General features: G+C 44.2%; 1 protein-coding gene across 2 annotated transcripts in view; it reads right to left on the bottom strand.

Moving 5' to 3' along the window:
• Nucleotides 1–16265, bottom strand: part of FBXO11 (F-box protein 11) — a 75824-nt gene that overhangs the window by 2647 nt on the left and 56912 nt on the right. For both annotated transcript variants that reach the window (XM_068153666.1, XM_068153667.1), the window contains exons 10-22: nt 13954–14060; nt 13724–13861; nt 6453–6670; nt 6065–6150; nt 5879–5973; nt 4506–4628; nt 4311–4396; nt 3882–3958; nt 3620–3763; nt 2576–2686; nt 1350–1457; nt 540–648; nt 43–141 (exon numbers count right to left, since the gene is read on the bottom strand). In XM_068153666.1, coding sequence (XP_068009767.1) covers nt 43–141; nt 540–648; nt 1350–1457; nt 2576–2686; nt 3620–3763; nt 3882–3958; nt 4311–4396; nt 4506–4628; nt 5879–5973; nt 6065–6150; nt 6453–6670; nt 13724–13861; nt 13954–14060 — 1501 coding nt within the window. The remainder of the gene's footprint in view (nt 1–42; nt 142–539; nt 649–1349; nt 1458–2575; nt 2687–3619; nt 3764–3881; nt 3959–4310; nt 4397–4505; nt 4629–5878; nt 5974–6064; nt 6151–6452; nt 6671–13723; nt 13862–13953; nt 14061–16265) is intronic.

The following is a 16265-nucleotide window of genomic DNA, read 5'->3' as shown; positions in this document are numbered from 1 at the left end:
TCCTGCCACAACAGCTCCACCACACAGGCCTGGGGAACGTACCTATCGTGTCTAATGAACTCTACGTCGTGTCCTTGATGGCACTTCTTGATGCAGTTCACACAGATGGCGTTGCGGTCGGTGGTGTTGCAGGTGTGACACCTGAAGGAAAAGGCATCGGCATCAGGTATGAATCAAGAGCAAGGTGCTAGAGGGGGCTGCAGGGGGAGAACAGCACTCAAGGGGTGTGCAGGGGCTGCAGCACATGCCAGGGATTTGATGGCCTGCCTGGGGTGCTTTGTCTGGGAAAAGCAGTCTGCTGCATAACCCCCCCCAGGCTTAGGCTCGCAGTGACTATGCATTGTCCTCTAGCCCACAGCAAATTCCAATGGGAACTGCTTTAAGCCTCTCCTGGTTGCAGCCAAGGAAGAGCATGCACTTGTGTCTATATATAGACACCTGGCAACTGCTTTAGGGATCTTGCTGGAAAAGAAATAGGAGTGATGTGAAACCCTTACTGTAGGTGACAGCAAAAAAACCAAACCCCAAACCCCTGTTACCTGTAGAAATCATGCATTGGGTAGCTGGTGTAACTTGATATCTTGTATAAACACTGGCCTCTGCTGACAGCCTTTTCTATGGCATCTTGATTGTTCATTATTTTGTTGTCTGTTGGGGGAGAAAAAACAAAACAGCCAAGATACAATCACAGCTGGATCGAGAACTTGTTTCACTTGAGTGTTAGAACAGAGCCCCGCAACTCCCTCCCCTTTTTGGTTCTTAAGATCTAAACACATTAGGAACAGTTTTAGCTCTCTGCCTGCATTTGAGCTGTGGTATTGAAGCAGATGGAATCCTCAATGCCACAGTCTAAGACACTGCAGGGTACTCCTCAGACCAGGAAAATGATTCCTCTTTGCACAGGGTGTGTAAAATACCTGAGAAGCCTTCACTGAAGCATTTGTGAATAAATGGCTACAGAATCAAACCTTCCTCCCAGCCTTCAGTTCCCTGTCAAGAAACCTAAAACCAAAATGCCTGAATGCCTCTGCCCTCCCACAAGGACTTTTGCACATCCCTTAGGAAGCACAGGAGCATGCCTTTTCCCCAGAGGATTTCAGGAAGAAGGTATTCCTCCAAGAGCAGAAATGAGAATTAGATCTGACCACCATTCAGAGGTCAGAACAGCAAATCTGATAACCCTCTGTTAATTCAGCTACAACTCAAACCAGTTTAGTGGTAAACCTGGCAGGTTTAGGTTTATCTTTGGACTTGATGACCTTAAACGTCTCTTCCAATTCTAATGATGCTGCGATAAAGCCAAGCCCCAGCAGCAAACAAAGCACCACACGGGAGGGCTCCAGGCTCACCTTTCATCGTGACGTTGACACCAGAGGCTAGGAACAGACCCCCGAAGCGGTTGTTGAAAATCTGATTGCCTTCTAATGTCGCAGTGGCGTGATTTGTTATTTCAATACCTGTAGTGGGCCAGGGGGAAGAGAGGAGGGAAAGCAAAGGGGCAAGAAGTTACAAAGCCTTAGGGGCTGTGCACTGGAACCTCGCTCACGAGCTCAAGCCTGTTGGTTCTGGTTTATTTGTGTGGTTTTTTTTAGCCCAGCACAAACCCAGGGGAAAAAGGAAAAGGACACAGCTAGAAATTTGCTATCAGACTCAGGTTCACATTCTTCTGTTGAACCCTTCTGAAGGGCTATGGCTGCCACCTGTGGGTTCTGACAGTAACCATACACTACTCATTTATCTGGTAATAAAATGGTATTTTCAGGGGGGGCTATGACTTTGGGCTGCTTAAAGCTGTGCTCATCACTGACACTTCAAAGTTCTTGTGCCAACTTCCTTACCCCTTTATAAAACATCTTATTAAAAGAAGTTCTCAAGCTGGGCACCTAAAGCTAATTGCTTTAAACCCTAGCTTTGAACCCAGGTCATTTGTCCATGACTGCTCTTGACAGCAACCTATCCTTCACTGAACCCACACCCTCAGAGGCTCTTCCTCACAAAACTGCTGCTTCTGACAGCAAGCTGGGAGAAAAACTCCAGAATGCAACTTTAGTTGAGCTGGAATGGAATGCAAAGGATGTGTGGAGCTGTGAGCACTGAACAGTAAATGGCACAAAAGTCACTATTAAACATCCCTAATCTCCTTTGGAGGGAGCAAGGCTTGTTTGAGTAATGTGTCAAGTTTGTGGAGTGAAAAGTTGAACTGGAGATGCGATTCAAATGTCTTTAAAATGTCCATTGGCTGGTTCCCAGGTTTGCAAGCAGAGATGAAACCTTTGAAGCATCATCCAGCAGATCAACTCTGTATACCCTAGATGAATTTAGGCATTGCTTATAAAACAGTGTAAAAGTTAATTCACAGCAAGATGAGAAGGCAGCTTCGCTGCTGCTGTTTCTCAACATGCTGTTGATGCCAGAGACCACGGAGAGAGAGAGGCTGCCTACAATTCTGAATCCCCAGCTGATTTCTAGAAGGATAACCCAGTTGAAATGGACTGTGGGGTAAAGAAACTCAAGAGGTAGCTTGTGAGTTGATTCAAAGCCTTACAGCCGAGAATGGGGTTGAGGCAACACAAACCTGCAGCGAATCCATCGAATATCCGGTTTTTCCTTAGCACGGGGTGGCTGTTGGTGCTGATCAGGACGCCGGCTTGAGCGTTCCTGAAGATATCGTTCTCTTCCAGAAGGCCTAAGACAGACCAACAAGCACCACACTCTCAGAGCCATTCTTAGAGCCATTTCCTTCCTTGCAACTGTCCTGTGAAGTATCTCCCAAAGACCTCCTGTCTCATGGGCCCGCCAATGCCCTTCCCTTGGGGAATACCCACCCGTACACTGAAGGCAGGGATGCAGTTCCAAGTACTTCTCTGTGTATCACCACAATAAAGACTTTTCTCCACTGCACACAACAGTTAGGGATTGTTTGCACCATTACAGAAAACTCCCAGGGAATGGATTCTTTTTTTCAGTTGGAGGGAACACTAAAGGCTTTTTCACTTTCCAAACTTTGCTTCCTTTTCTTTCTAACATCTTTCTGTCCTTGCCTGCCAAAGCAAAGCTTAGCTTTCATGTTTGTGGTTGCAGGGCCAGGATGATTTTTCAGTGCTTACACAAAATTAAAGCTCATTTACAGCAAGTGATTATCTACAAAGCATCAGGAGCTGGTTTCAGGACACACAAAGGTCAGGGGCCCTTCAGAAGAGAAGCACTTTGCAATTCACAAGTATACAAGAGCATTCCTTACAGATCTGTCATTTTTGCCACTGCATCTTTGACACTGGCAGAACCTGAACTGTTCAGATGCAGGATTTTGGCTACATGACTCAGATTCAAAGCTCTTTTCCAGGCAAACAGCAAAGCTTACAAAAGCAGATGGGATGAAAGGACTGTCCTGAGCAGCAGTCTTAACAGTCATCTTGGGAGGAGATTAAAAACCTCCCTGCCTCCCACAGATTTCAGTATTGCTGATGTAATTAAGGCTAAAAAGCATCAGTGTGTGTTTGTTGTAAGGACTTCATCACTTCACAAGACAGGAGCTGGGTTCCTAAAAGAGCACTTTAAAAAGGACACTACTTAATCTGGAATGAAACTTTTGGCCAGAATACTCAGGGCAAAACCCTACCTCTTCCCCCATTAAATATACAGATGCCTCCATCTCTTCCATCATGGATTTTATTTCTTCTTAGTGTAGGATTGCTGTCTGTTTTAATCCATACACCAGCCATTGCATTATCAAAAATCTCATTGTCTTCTATAAATCCAAGCCCTAGAATTGAAGAAAGGGTTGGGGGGAAGAAATAAAAATCAAACAGGATAATAAATGGGTAGAGATAATATTGCAGAGCATGAGACAATTCTGGCTCAAGAAGAGGAAAGACACCTACCAGAATTATAGACGAGAATGCCTCCGTTCTGACCACCCCAGATCTTGTTGCGTCTAATCTTGGGGTTGCTTCCAGTTCTGGAGGGAAATGTCAGCAGAGAAGTCATTTTTAAATGGCCAAACATGTCAAACAGCCTTACAGAAATGCCTCACAGATCTTGCTGCTGCAAAAGCTTGCTAAAACATGGTTATGGCCAAACACACAGACACATTTTAAGCTTTCCACACTTCAGGGGCCAGACATTCTGAGTCAATAGCCAGGCTGTGGCTGGGTTGAAGCAGAAGATCATTCACACAGACTGGGTTTCAGAAAGTTCTATTTTTAGAGACAAAAGGGCAAGAAGAGTCAAAAAAGTAATAAAAAAGGGCCAAAAAAAGAGAAGAGCAAACAAGCCACATCTGCTGTGACACAGGATCAAAGCCCATTTACCTTATCTGAACCCCTGAGTACATGTGATTATAGATGTCATTGTCTTCTAACACGCCGTGGCCATTGTCATAAAAATAAACTCCCACCTAACACATGGAGAATGAAAAGGATCAGTTCCAACATAACAAAGCAGAAACCCACACAAGAACGTTCTTTTCTATGTCCCCCCACTTGTAACCACAGAACAAAACTCACTTGTTTCCCACTGTGTATTCTGTTTCTCCTCAAGACTGGAGTGCTCCCTGTTGTCACCCAGACTCCAGCCAAAGTATTGCTGTAAACTTCGTTCTCCTCAATCACTCCTTGTCCTTTTTCGTGCTAAAGAAAGGCAAGACAACGAAGAGCTGAGAAAACCTGCACACATCAAATGCTGCCTTTTGGGCTCTACCCCCTCCACCCCTAAAGACTGCTGCTTTTGTGTGGAAAGTGTGGCAGGTTTAGGCTGATGCCTAGGAAAAGCTTCCATAGATTGAGTATAAGGTGGTAGAATGTAAATAAATAACCATTGGATGTAAAAGGAATTCTCTTTGAGGACATATCTGCATCTGATTTGGAGTGGTTACCACGAAACTAAGCATATTCTATGTCCCATCTAGTCCCAACCCCACTGCCATGGGCAGGGCTAGGCCAGGTTACGTAAAGCTTCATCCAGCCTGCTCTTAAAACACTTTCAGGGAAGAGGTGTCCACAACTTCTCTGGGCAGCCCCTTCCTGTGGCTCACCACCCTCATAGTAACGAACTTCTCCCTACTGTCTAACTTAAATCTCCCCTGCTCTAGTGTAAAATCATTCCCCCTTGTCCTATCACCACAGGCTCTTAAATGAAAGTCCCTCTCCCCTTTCCAATGCTCTGCAATGTTACTTGCAAATCTCTGCTGGCTGTGGTAGAAGAGATACCTCCAGTGCCATGCAATCAGATGAATGCTGTGGCACTGGCACTGGCACCAGACTGACCACAAAAAGGCACATCTCCTAAGACCCCTTTACTACCTCTGTTTGTGTGTAGAAGTAAAGCAATAGTATCCTTGGTCAGGGCAAGCTGCTCTGGTTAGCTTCACAGGATGAACAGATGAAGCTGCACACTTGTAGCATTAGGGGATCAGAGTGTGGTGGGAGTTGGAAGGGACCACTAGAGATTATCTAGTCCAACTGCCCTGCTGAAGCAGGGTCACAACTCTCCCCGCACCAGTATAGGTGTGGTGCCGACCTGCTGGAAAGCAGCTCCATGGAGAAGGACCTGGGAGCGCTGGTAGACACCCAGTTCACCACACGCCAGCAATGTGGCCTTGTGGCCTCCTGCCCCCCTACTCTGCCCTGCTGAGACCACAGCTGGAGTGCTCTGTTCAGTTCTGGACTTCCCAGTTCAAGAGGGACAGGAGAGCCTCCAACAGAAGTTCACTAACAATAATGTAACAGCACCAGCTTTGGTCTGTTACAAGTCACTTCATTTATAACCTAAGATACTCCTTCATGGAAGTACAATCCAACATTTTACACAGAGGAGCCTCTTCCAGCACTTGCAGGAACAGAAAGCAGTAATGCAAGAGCTGTGTGCAGGCAATACTTACAACATAAATGCCACCATGTTGACCGTCGTGGATCTTGTTGTGTCGGACTATGGGACAGCTGTTTGTTCGGATCTGTATTCCTGCTAACGCGTTACCTGCGCACCAAGGAAATGTCAGTTAGTCCAACTCACATACTCCTTTTCCCCCCTCCTCAGAATTCAAGGTGCAAGAAGCAAATCAGCTTACCATAAATGTCATTTCCTTCAATAAGGCCTCTTCCATCACCAAAGATATAAACACCACCTTGATTCCCATTAAAAATTGCATTGCCCCTAGGAAATTGAGGTAGTCACGTTAGGAGGTTAGCAGGTAACACACTGCACAGTTCTAGACATCTCTGTGTCTACAAGGCTCAGACTCCCAACAATAAATGTAGGTTCTGTCACTCTGAGCAATACACACACCCAAGTATATGTGCAAATGCAAAGAGCAGCTCAACCACACACCAACAGCAACTTCCTTTTTCTACATGCAGGACTACTTAGCAGTTTCTTACATACAAACAAAACCAAACTGCCCTTTTCCCATCCCCATCACACCTCCCAAGTAATAAGATGAAGGAGGAAAACTCTACCTTATTGTTGGGTCACTGTTTGAGGTAATCCAAACACCTGCAAAATTGTTTGCATAGATTTTGTTCTCTATGAATTGTCCTCTTCCTTTTTCATGCACGTAGATGCCTCCGGTCTGGCCGTGATGGATTTCACACCGAACCACCGTGGGATTGGCATAAGCTTTCACTTCAAAACCTGCTATCCTGTTTCTGTGTATGTTGCAGCTTTCAAAATAACCCTGAAGACACAAGACATGCAGTTTCCTGTAAGAGTCCTTTGTAAAATAAAGCCTATTTCCACCCCCCACCCCCTCTAAAACACATTCCTCACTTAAAAGGAGAATGGCAAGATGTAAGTGCTTACAGGGCTAATTACAACTGCTACTGACACTGATTCCCCCCCAATAAAACACTGTTTCAAAGATACTCTGTGTTTGCCTTGCTATTTATTACTGCCCATGGAATACCAAGGGAAAAAAATCCAGTTCTGGATATAGCACCTCAAACTGGATGAAATATCAGCGTTATAAAAAGGACAGTGTTATGGAGAAGACTGCCTGTTTATTTTGAGACTCAGAACCATTAGCATATCTGGCAAGACCCTGATTTACTTAGGAAGAAATGCCTTTGAAATAACAGCTCAGAATAAATACCTATGGGCATGGGACAGGAGTCATTTTTGCAAAGCTGGACTGATCTGGCAGGCCTACTGCAGTACTGTGCACAGGTCTGGAGCCCTCAATATAGCAAGGACAGGGACCTGATGGAGCAGGTCCAGAGGAGGGCCATGAAAATGATCAGGGGGTTGGAGCACCTCTGCTACAAAGAGAGGCTGAGGGAGCCAGATTTAGATTGGGTGTTAGAAACAGGTTCCTATGAGGGTAGTGGAACACTGGAACAGGCTGCCCAGGGAGGTGGCTAAGGCCCCACCCCTGGAGTTATTCAAGGTGAGGCTCAACAGGGCTCTGAGCAACCTGATCTAGTTGAGGATGTCCCTGCTGAGTGCAGAGGGGGTTGGACTGGATGAGCTTTGGAGGCCCCTTCCAACCCAGACCATTCTAGGATTCTACTGGCAAACACTTCTTCCCCCCTCTTCCCCTTTTTTAAGCCTTGTCTTTTACCAATGGTGGACACTGCCATTTAGACACAATAAAAGTAGCAGCAGGAATAAACAAAACTGGATTTCCACAAGTGCTCTCAAAACAGCATAGATAAGGGGCAAAAAACCCAACCCAAACCCCCCCAAAACCCAGGCATTCTACTGAGCCATCCCAGGCCTGCTCCTTTTGCTATGCCAACAAGCATTCATCTAGCAGCAGGATGAATGTCCTAGTTTTGAGCCAAAAGCTGCCCAGGGCAAAAGGACAGAAGAGATCTTTTACCCCTTCCCAATGAGTAAACCAGCAAATTTTCCACACTGGGCTGGAAGTTTAAATGGAAATTCTATTTACAAACCACATACAAAAGGCATTCAGGTAAAAGGAATACACCTGGGCCTACAGGCCAAAACCTTCCCAAGCATTCCAGCAGCCTCCTCCCCTCTGGGTGACAGACAAAAAGCCTATTTTCTGTAAATAGAAATGGGGGGTTCCAAGGATTTAGGGTTGGATTTCTTCACAGTAACTCAAGGCACTTCAGGAAAGCTACAGACTAACAGCCAGGAGAATCTGAAGGAGATCTCAGAGGCACACATTCAACAAGCAGTCTTTGGGACTTCTTATCCCAACAGGAACAGTTCCCCCCCCCCACCTTCACTTAAAATGAAACTCTCAGAGAAAGCTAAGTAAGATGGCAATGTGCTATAAAGCCAAGCTTGATCCTCTTAGCACAATACTTCATTTCAATTAAAATATCACTATACATGGCCTGGTATCTTCTTAATTACCTTCTCTTTGAGGGCCATGTAGGAGTTGCAAACCAGCAGAGCCTTTGCCATGCAGTCAGCAATACCTTTGCAATCCTTAGCAAGTGCTGTTATTCATTAGGAAGGAAAGTTTGGTACAAACACTTCTAATTTTTGAACACAGTGCCCTGCACTGTGTAACTTTTACACTTGCTTGGAAGCAAAACGGAAGAGAAGGCTCCAGCTCCTCCACTTCTGCTGGTGTCCCACCCACAGCATCGACATAACACACAGCTTCAGAGAGGAAGAGAAAAGGTACCTGTACATTAACCTGCACATTACCTGCACTCTGCCCACTATGTCCTGAAACACCTGCACCTCATCTGGCAGCAGAGTACAAGTGACACTTCCTCAAAAAGCAGAGAATGGAGTTATCAACACAACTGTTCTACCTTCCCAGAGAAAGCAGGGCCACGGATTCAGAAGACAGCTAAGAACCTGCTGTAAGCCTCTGTGAAGGAAGCGCTCCTCCAAAGGAGGACTCCTTCATATGAGTGACTGCTGGCTCAGAATGCCAAGGCTTTCTGCTGGTAAGAGCTTGCAACACTCAATACTCATAAAGAGAAGCTGCATTTGAAATTCCAGTTCACCTCAAGCAGAGGCAGCTTAAGCTCACCTTCGGCTGACTTTGAGCTGATGCAATTACACTCAGTTTATTTCTGCACTTCAGACCATACCTGAACCCCACCTACATCTATAATTCAGTCGAACCAAGCAAACTGCTGTCTTCCACATCCCTGAGCAACCAGCTCCTTCCCAGACTGCCTATCCTGTCCTCTGTTTGAAACCAACACTTTCTTTGGCCCAAATTCACCCCCTAGGGAGAAGAGATACATTTATCTCAGTCTTTAAGATGCCCCCAAGCAATCCCTGGTACTTACCCACCCATCACAGCCACTCCCCTTTCAAAAAGGCTTTTTCTGAAGTGATGAACTCCTAGATCACCACTTAGGGGTTCACACAACATTTTCTTCTTGGACAGTTAACAAATATTTTCTTAACAAGGAAGTAACAAAGGAAATTGCACTTCTAAGTATGGAGTTAAATGATTTATTATCCATAGGGCCCACTAATGCTGTTTGCAAACCCAAAGCTTACTGCCAGCTCCAGGTACAACTACTAAGGCCATGAGAAACAGCCTGCTCCTTTCTCATCACTTCACACAAGGGCTGCCCAGCCCACAGCCCTTATGCTCTGTGTGCAGATGTCAGGCAGCTATTAAGGTCAACACGGCTCTACAAAGAGGGACTGCAGGAGTTATTTTGTCTCCACCACCTTCTAAGAATGATTTTCAAGTGTGCAGGGAAAAAGAGCGGGAAGGAGGCAGGGGAGAAAAGAGCAGGAAGGAGGCAGGGGAGGAAAGAGCGGGAAGGAGGCAGGGACAAAGGAAGAAAGGAGATAACTGTGAAAGCTTTAACACTTCCTAAATATTTACTGACACTTGTGCTCCCAACAGGGCAAGACAAAACCCAGGCAGGAGACCAAGACAGAAAGAAATGCACTGCTGCAATGTATCTGACTCTGTATCAACTTAATTAATGAGCCACAAAATCGTGACTGATACCACAAGAATAAAAAGGAAGGTTTCTAACACTCTGCCTCCCAGCCTCATTTGAAAGCTGGTGGGGTTTACAAAAATCCAAATGCAGCATAAAGAAAGCCACATTCAAGACACAAAAGGAGCCCTTCCTTCTTAGTGCACTGGGAACATTGGCTCTTGCAGCGTAAGGCCAGCTAAGTTCCTATGGAGTCTTCATAGAAAGTGGCAGAAGATGCATTTATGTTATTTGGACTTTCTACCCACTTCTTACAATGGTTTCATCTGTAGGATTTAAAAGACTGAGCTGTGAACTAGTCACAGTCATTTCACTTAGGTACATGCTACTACACTTTTCTTTCATCAAAAAGGGGGGAAAACCAAACAAACGATCCTGCTGCATTTCCCCTTTGGGAGCAGCAAAACTGAAGACTTATGCCTAGATTCCAGCTTTAAACTATAAAATCATGTTTATTCTTACAGTAAATCAGCACTGCTCTGCTGCTTGCATACAACTACTAAATAAAATTTATGAGAAAGGTCTAGGAACTCATCTCAGGCAACTGACAAGAGGTCAGAGTAAAGCACTGAGCAGCACCATGCTGCATTTTTAAGGCCTGCTTGTTAAACATTTGGCACAAGCACTGAGGCAAATGTCAGAATATTGCCAGTTCAAAAAGAAGAGGTTAAGTTTCTACAAGTATCAAAACACAAAGAACAGCCTGAGAGCATGAAACTGGGAGAAAAAAACCCGAAACCAAACCAAAGCACTCTTGAACCTTACAGAGCCAGCGCTCTGGCACAGAAGCCCACGGCAAAAGAATGTGCAGGGCAGGAATTCAGCACTGGAATGTACTTAACCCACTTCAATCACAAGCAATAAAAAACAAACAATCAAACAAAATCAACCCAAACCAACCAAACAATTGAGGAGAAAAAAAACAAAGAACACAACAAAACACCAAAACCACCAAAACAAAACAACCCCAAACCCCCCAAATATCAAAACCAACCAACCAAAAATAGCAGAGAAAAAAAAGGGGGGGAGAGACAAAAATCCCCCTCAAAACAAAACCAACCAAAAACCCCAACCACAAACAAACAAAAATATACAGAAGGGAATTAAGAGAACACAGAAAGCCCTTTTAATTTGTTCAGGGGTGTAAAATTTGTACCTGGAAGATACCACACCACTTCAAGGCTGTGCAAATGCTGCCCATGACGCCATTTTATCAACTCTGTCACTAGCATGGCCCAGAACAGAGGGTGCTGTCCAAAGCAGACTGTGGTGGAAGTGGAGGGGAAGCAGAATCTTTCCAAGGAGTTTATGACTTAACTAACTGCAAGTATTATTAAAGTATTTCTTATTTACATGTTCCCTTTAAGGTGCCAGTGTTTCTTTTAAACAGCAATTGATCTCTGTTCTGTTTTGCTAGCAATACATCCACGATCACAACACTGGAACAGGCATTCCATGGGCAAGAAAATAGATCAAATACACTTTTATTTAAAAATCAATCAGAGCCACAAAGGGAGTGGATCATCTTCCTTCTGAGGAAGGGCTGAAGGAGCTGAGCCTCTCTAGCTTGGAGGAGACTGAGGGGGTGACCTCATTCATGCTCACAAAGATGTGTAGGGTGAGTGTCAGGAGGGCAGAGCCAGGCTCTGCTCATTAATATCCAAGAGTAGGACAAGGTGCAGTGGGTGCAAGCTGGATCAGAGGAGGTTTCATGTGAACACAAGGAGCAACTTTTCCATTGTGAGGCTGACAAAATACTGGACTGGGCTGACCAGAGAAGCTGTGGAGTCTCCTTCTTTGGAGACATTCCAAACCAACCTGAATGTCTTCCTGTGTGACCTCCTGCAGATGATCCTGCTCTGGCAGGGGGGTTGGACTCACTCTTTTGAGGTCCCTTCCACCCCTAACATCCTGTGATTCTGTGTGAATTCAGCCTGGCTTTTCAATTTGCTAGAAAAATTATTTCAATACTTGTATTTAATATTTAAACTAGAGGCAGCTTCTAGCCAGACCTTCCAATTAACCCTCAAGTCTACATACTAAATAGGGGGTAGGGGTGGTGGAGACAGCAAGATTAAATACATGGAAGGAATACAGGACCCACAGGTTAGAAGATTAAGTGAGAAAACTGAAAGAAAACAGAGGTCCAGCCTATACCCAAGTTATGCCTTGCAAAAGTGCCCTGGGTCTCATTCATCTCAGCTACTCAAAGCTATTAGTGTCTAAAGCAATTTTACAAGCATTTTATTACACCCACCACTGAAGACTGATGCAAAAAAGCCAAGTACCTCAGCCCTCTCCCTTGTCAGTTTGTCAGTATTGCTAATCAAGAGTGGGGGTTTGCTTTCTCTGACCTTTTTCTGGTTGACATACCTGTACAAGTCCTTACTTTTTGCATCCCTACCTGAGTTCAGCTCCATCCAGGCCTTCCTGACCCAGTTCCAACACAACCAGGCAGTGTCCCTATAGTCCTCCCAGGACAGCTGTCCCTGCCTCCACTGGCTGTGAACTTCCTAAAGATCTGTCATTTTAAGAGTGACCAGAAGAAAAGTACTCATTTTGCCAGCTGGGTGGGAGGAACTGGGACTTGGGTCACTTAAGTAGGAAAAACAATGACTTGGCACTGTTTGGAAGCTAGGCAGAGTATTGTGCTAAACCAAATCAGAAGACAATAAGATTTTATTTCAGTGACCAACAAAACCCATTCAGTTTATTAGAAGAGCTATGGCAATTTGTTGCTCACTATTTTCCATGTACATGGAAATGATCACCTTTATCCCACCAACATTTCTAGGAAAGAAGGCCTGAATTTTGAAGCTCAATTCTCTGCTAAAATTCCACAACTAAGTCCATGCTAGCAAAGTCCTCTTCACATTAAAAGAAGACTGATCAAGTCTCCACAAGGACTTGACATTTCTAAGTGCTCCAGCTGATCTTTATACTGTTTCAAAGGAAAAAAGACTGAAGCAATAGTGTAAATGTAAACCCACCATTTACATCCCATTTCAGGAACTATTTTGTCACTGCAAGGTAATTCAATGCAACAGGTTGCCAACTGACTGCAAAAAGCTTGCTTAAACCTCCTTCAGCTGAAATGGTCTTTAAAATGGAGATGCCCACTGATGGGCAGGGGAAGAACAGTAAGCATATATTGAACTGTCTGTTCACACAGTTACAGTTTATAGCTAGTGCCTAGCTTAAGGTCTTAATTGCAAACAAGGATAAGAATTTTACAGAGACTTGGAGTCTAAGGAACAAACAAGTTTAGGGATTGGACACAGAATAATGCAAGGTAAGTTTGTACCATCCCACTGATTTGTTGAAAATCTTATATTCTGTACCACAGTTCTTCCTCTTTTCTGCCTGTGACTTCTTGCTTGCTTGCTGCTTGTCTCTCTCTGTGACCTTGCCCCTGCCAGAATAAGCTCTTGTTTTGGCTGTGTGTGAGGTACCGGGGGGTGGGCAAGCTGCCTGCATGCAGCCACCTTTGGGGCCTTTGTGTCCAGAGAAGGGGTGGGGGGGAAAGAGCTGAATTACTGTATAAGGGGTGGTGATGTTGAACTGTGAATATATGTAAATATACCCTTCATAAGCTTCTTGTATTTTGTGATTTCATATTTAGTCCATTTTTGGAAAGATAACTTCCTTTTGCTTCTGAGATTCCGACCTGGTGTGGCAAACTTATTCTGGGGGCAAATCTCTGATTTGTTGGGAGGGGACAAACCCAACCCACAACACACACAAAAGCATTTCTTCCATGGCAGGCAAAATCTGAAGGTCTTAGCTAGGCAACATTATTTTTTGCTTTCTTTAAAAGGGAACCAGAATCTTACCATGCCGTGGTCAAAGGTGAAAACGCCAACATCACGTCCATGATGAATGTGATTCCGTCTGATGATGGGATTGCCGTGGTTTTTCACCCAAATCCCTGCTAATGCATTATTGGAGATCTCATTGTCCTCATATATTCCCTGGGAAATACAAATGTAAACTCAGATGGAAATCCAGAACAGGCAGAAATTTCACCAAAGAGAAAAAACGAACCGAAAGCCTGGAGAAATACCTGTGCGTGGTCTGTAATGTAAAGTCCAACGTTTTCACAGTCACTGATGTTACAGTGTTTAATGGTAGGACAAGCTCCCTGGCCACTAACACATACTGCAGAGCCAACTGGAAGAAAACAGCATCACAGCACAGTTCAGTACAGTTACCATAGCTCCAAAGCAGAGTGTACTTATAAATAGTCAGGAAGTGCTTCTGAGAGAGAAGTTAGTTGGGAACTGGTATTTTAAAACCACTTGGCAGGCACAGTGCCAAAGCACTGCAAGCCATGGGCAGAAAAACATTAATGTCACCCTTCTGCAGACACAAGAAGTTGCTTTTTAATCACTCTGACAAGGTTAGGTAGCTGCATACAACTGCCAGAACAGACAATGGCTTACATAATAATTCATGCTTATGAAAGTTTTCACTCTTTATTTCCCTCTTTGAGGCCCTCTGTATAGTTACTATTCACAACAGTCAAAGGACAACAGAAACAGAAGGAAAACCTATGCTGATTGCTGCCTTATTTTACTTCCCTTTGAACTTCATAACCTGGTACTCCAAAGAGCCCCAAAAAAATCATTTTGCAGCATACAAAGCCCCTCTGCCTAACTAAAGATGAGCAGGAGCCAAACAGCAGAGAGTACAGAGCTACAATGTACAGTTACACGTCAGGAATCAACAGGTCTCTTCCCGGCTGAAACACAAGGCTCCTTGCTGCAGCTCCTTGCACGCCTTCAGCCCCCAGACCATTATCCAGAAACCAAAAGTCTTTTCAGGCAACTAGGACTCAAAACAGCTCAGGACCTCATCAGATCAGCTCAATTCCCTGAACTCCAGGAAGTATGAGAACATCAAATTCTGCAGCCTCTAAAAATAAATGGCAGCTTCCCAGTGATTTCAGAAAGGTAAAGGCCTCATCTCTGCCTATCTGGCCTTCCCTGCAATTAGAGATCACTAAATAAGCAAGGCAGTAGTGCTCCATTACTAAGTTGTCACATTACCTTCCAGCATTGCACCACAAAGATGATACTTTAATAATTCACAGACTCATTCAAAGAGCTTTTTTTTTTTTTAATCCCAAAAGAAATTATTTTGATTGTCTAGTATGACCTTATGAATAATACAGGCTGTAATAAGCCCCTGAATTAATTCCTGCTTCAGTTCTAGTAGCAGGAACTTCAGCCACATATCATTTAGTAACACATTTCATTTTGGTTTGAATACACATTTAATTTTGATTTGAATATTTCCAACAACTGAGAAACCACTATGAAGCTTGCTAGCTGCTTACAGTTGTTACTCCTGTTCATTTAGACTTTTAATTGCTTCCTTGAAATCCTCCAGCTTTAGCACCTAGTTACTGGTTTGCTCCACACCATACCCACTGCTGGCACCCATTTAGTGCAAGCAATTTAATCCTTCAGCTGTCTCTTTGATAAAGTAACCAATCACAGCCAGCATGTTTTTCATTACAACTACATTTTTTCTTTTGCTTTATCTTTTAGGATGTTTTCACTGAACTGTTGCTAAATTTTCCACCTGTTGCTATGGACACCCAGGAAAGAGCACTTCACGCTGAAGCAGGACTAAGCAGATGCATAACATGGTCTCTACTTCTGCTCAACATTCCCCCAGGTCTAACTAAGGATCACACCAGCTCTTTTGTCCACTCGACTACAGGAGGCTGGTATTTAGCTTTTTAACCCACACTGGCTCTTGAAGCTTTTCTGAGGAATCCAGCTTCCCAGGAGGAAAGTTTAGCACTTTAGCACAAGGACTGTGTGCAAGCTGTGCATGCAACTTCACATTTGCCCACCTTAACGCGAACATTGAGAGCCCACCTTCCAAGAAGGGCGTAGCCACCCCTCCTCCTGGTTATTTATCACAGCCTGAATCTTCAGTATCTACATGTCTCACCAAAATGCATTTTCTCCCTTCTCTGCAAGTCACTGATAACGTGGCTTAATGTCAAGAAGTCATCTTTGAAACAGCCACACAAAAGCCATTTCTAACTGCTCTTGAAGTTATTTTTTGTCTACTTAAGGTGTGCTCTGGTTAATACTGGAAAAGTCTAAGGCACTTGTACATTAAAGTCAAATATTTTTCAAGGGTTTATTTAATTATACTGGGACTGCTAGCTTCTTTTAGTCAAAGAAAGTAATTTTAGAAGTGTGATGCAACCATTGCAACTTTATGTAAATGCACCTTACTTTGCTCCAATCGTCCCCTTTCAATTCCTGATCAACCAAGCTGCATTCACTCTCTCCTGACTCTACCCAGCATCAACAGACTGTACCTACTTGACATACTTATCCTCTTTAGTCTCAG

The sequence above is a fragment of the Melanerpes formicivorus genome, unplaced genomic scaffold (assembly GCF_026170545.1).
Source record: "Melanerpes formicivorus ecotype bairdi unplaced genomic scaffold, bMelFor1.0.p_v2 SCAF_26, whole genome shotgun sequence".
Taxonomy (NCBI): Eukaryota; Metazoa; Chordata; class Aves; order Piciformes; family Picidae; genus Melanerpes; species Melanerpes formicivorus.
This window is presented reverse-complemented; position numbering and strand designations above follow the sequence as displayed.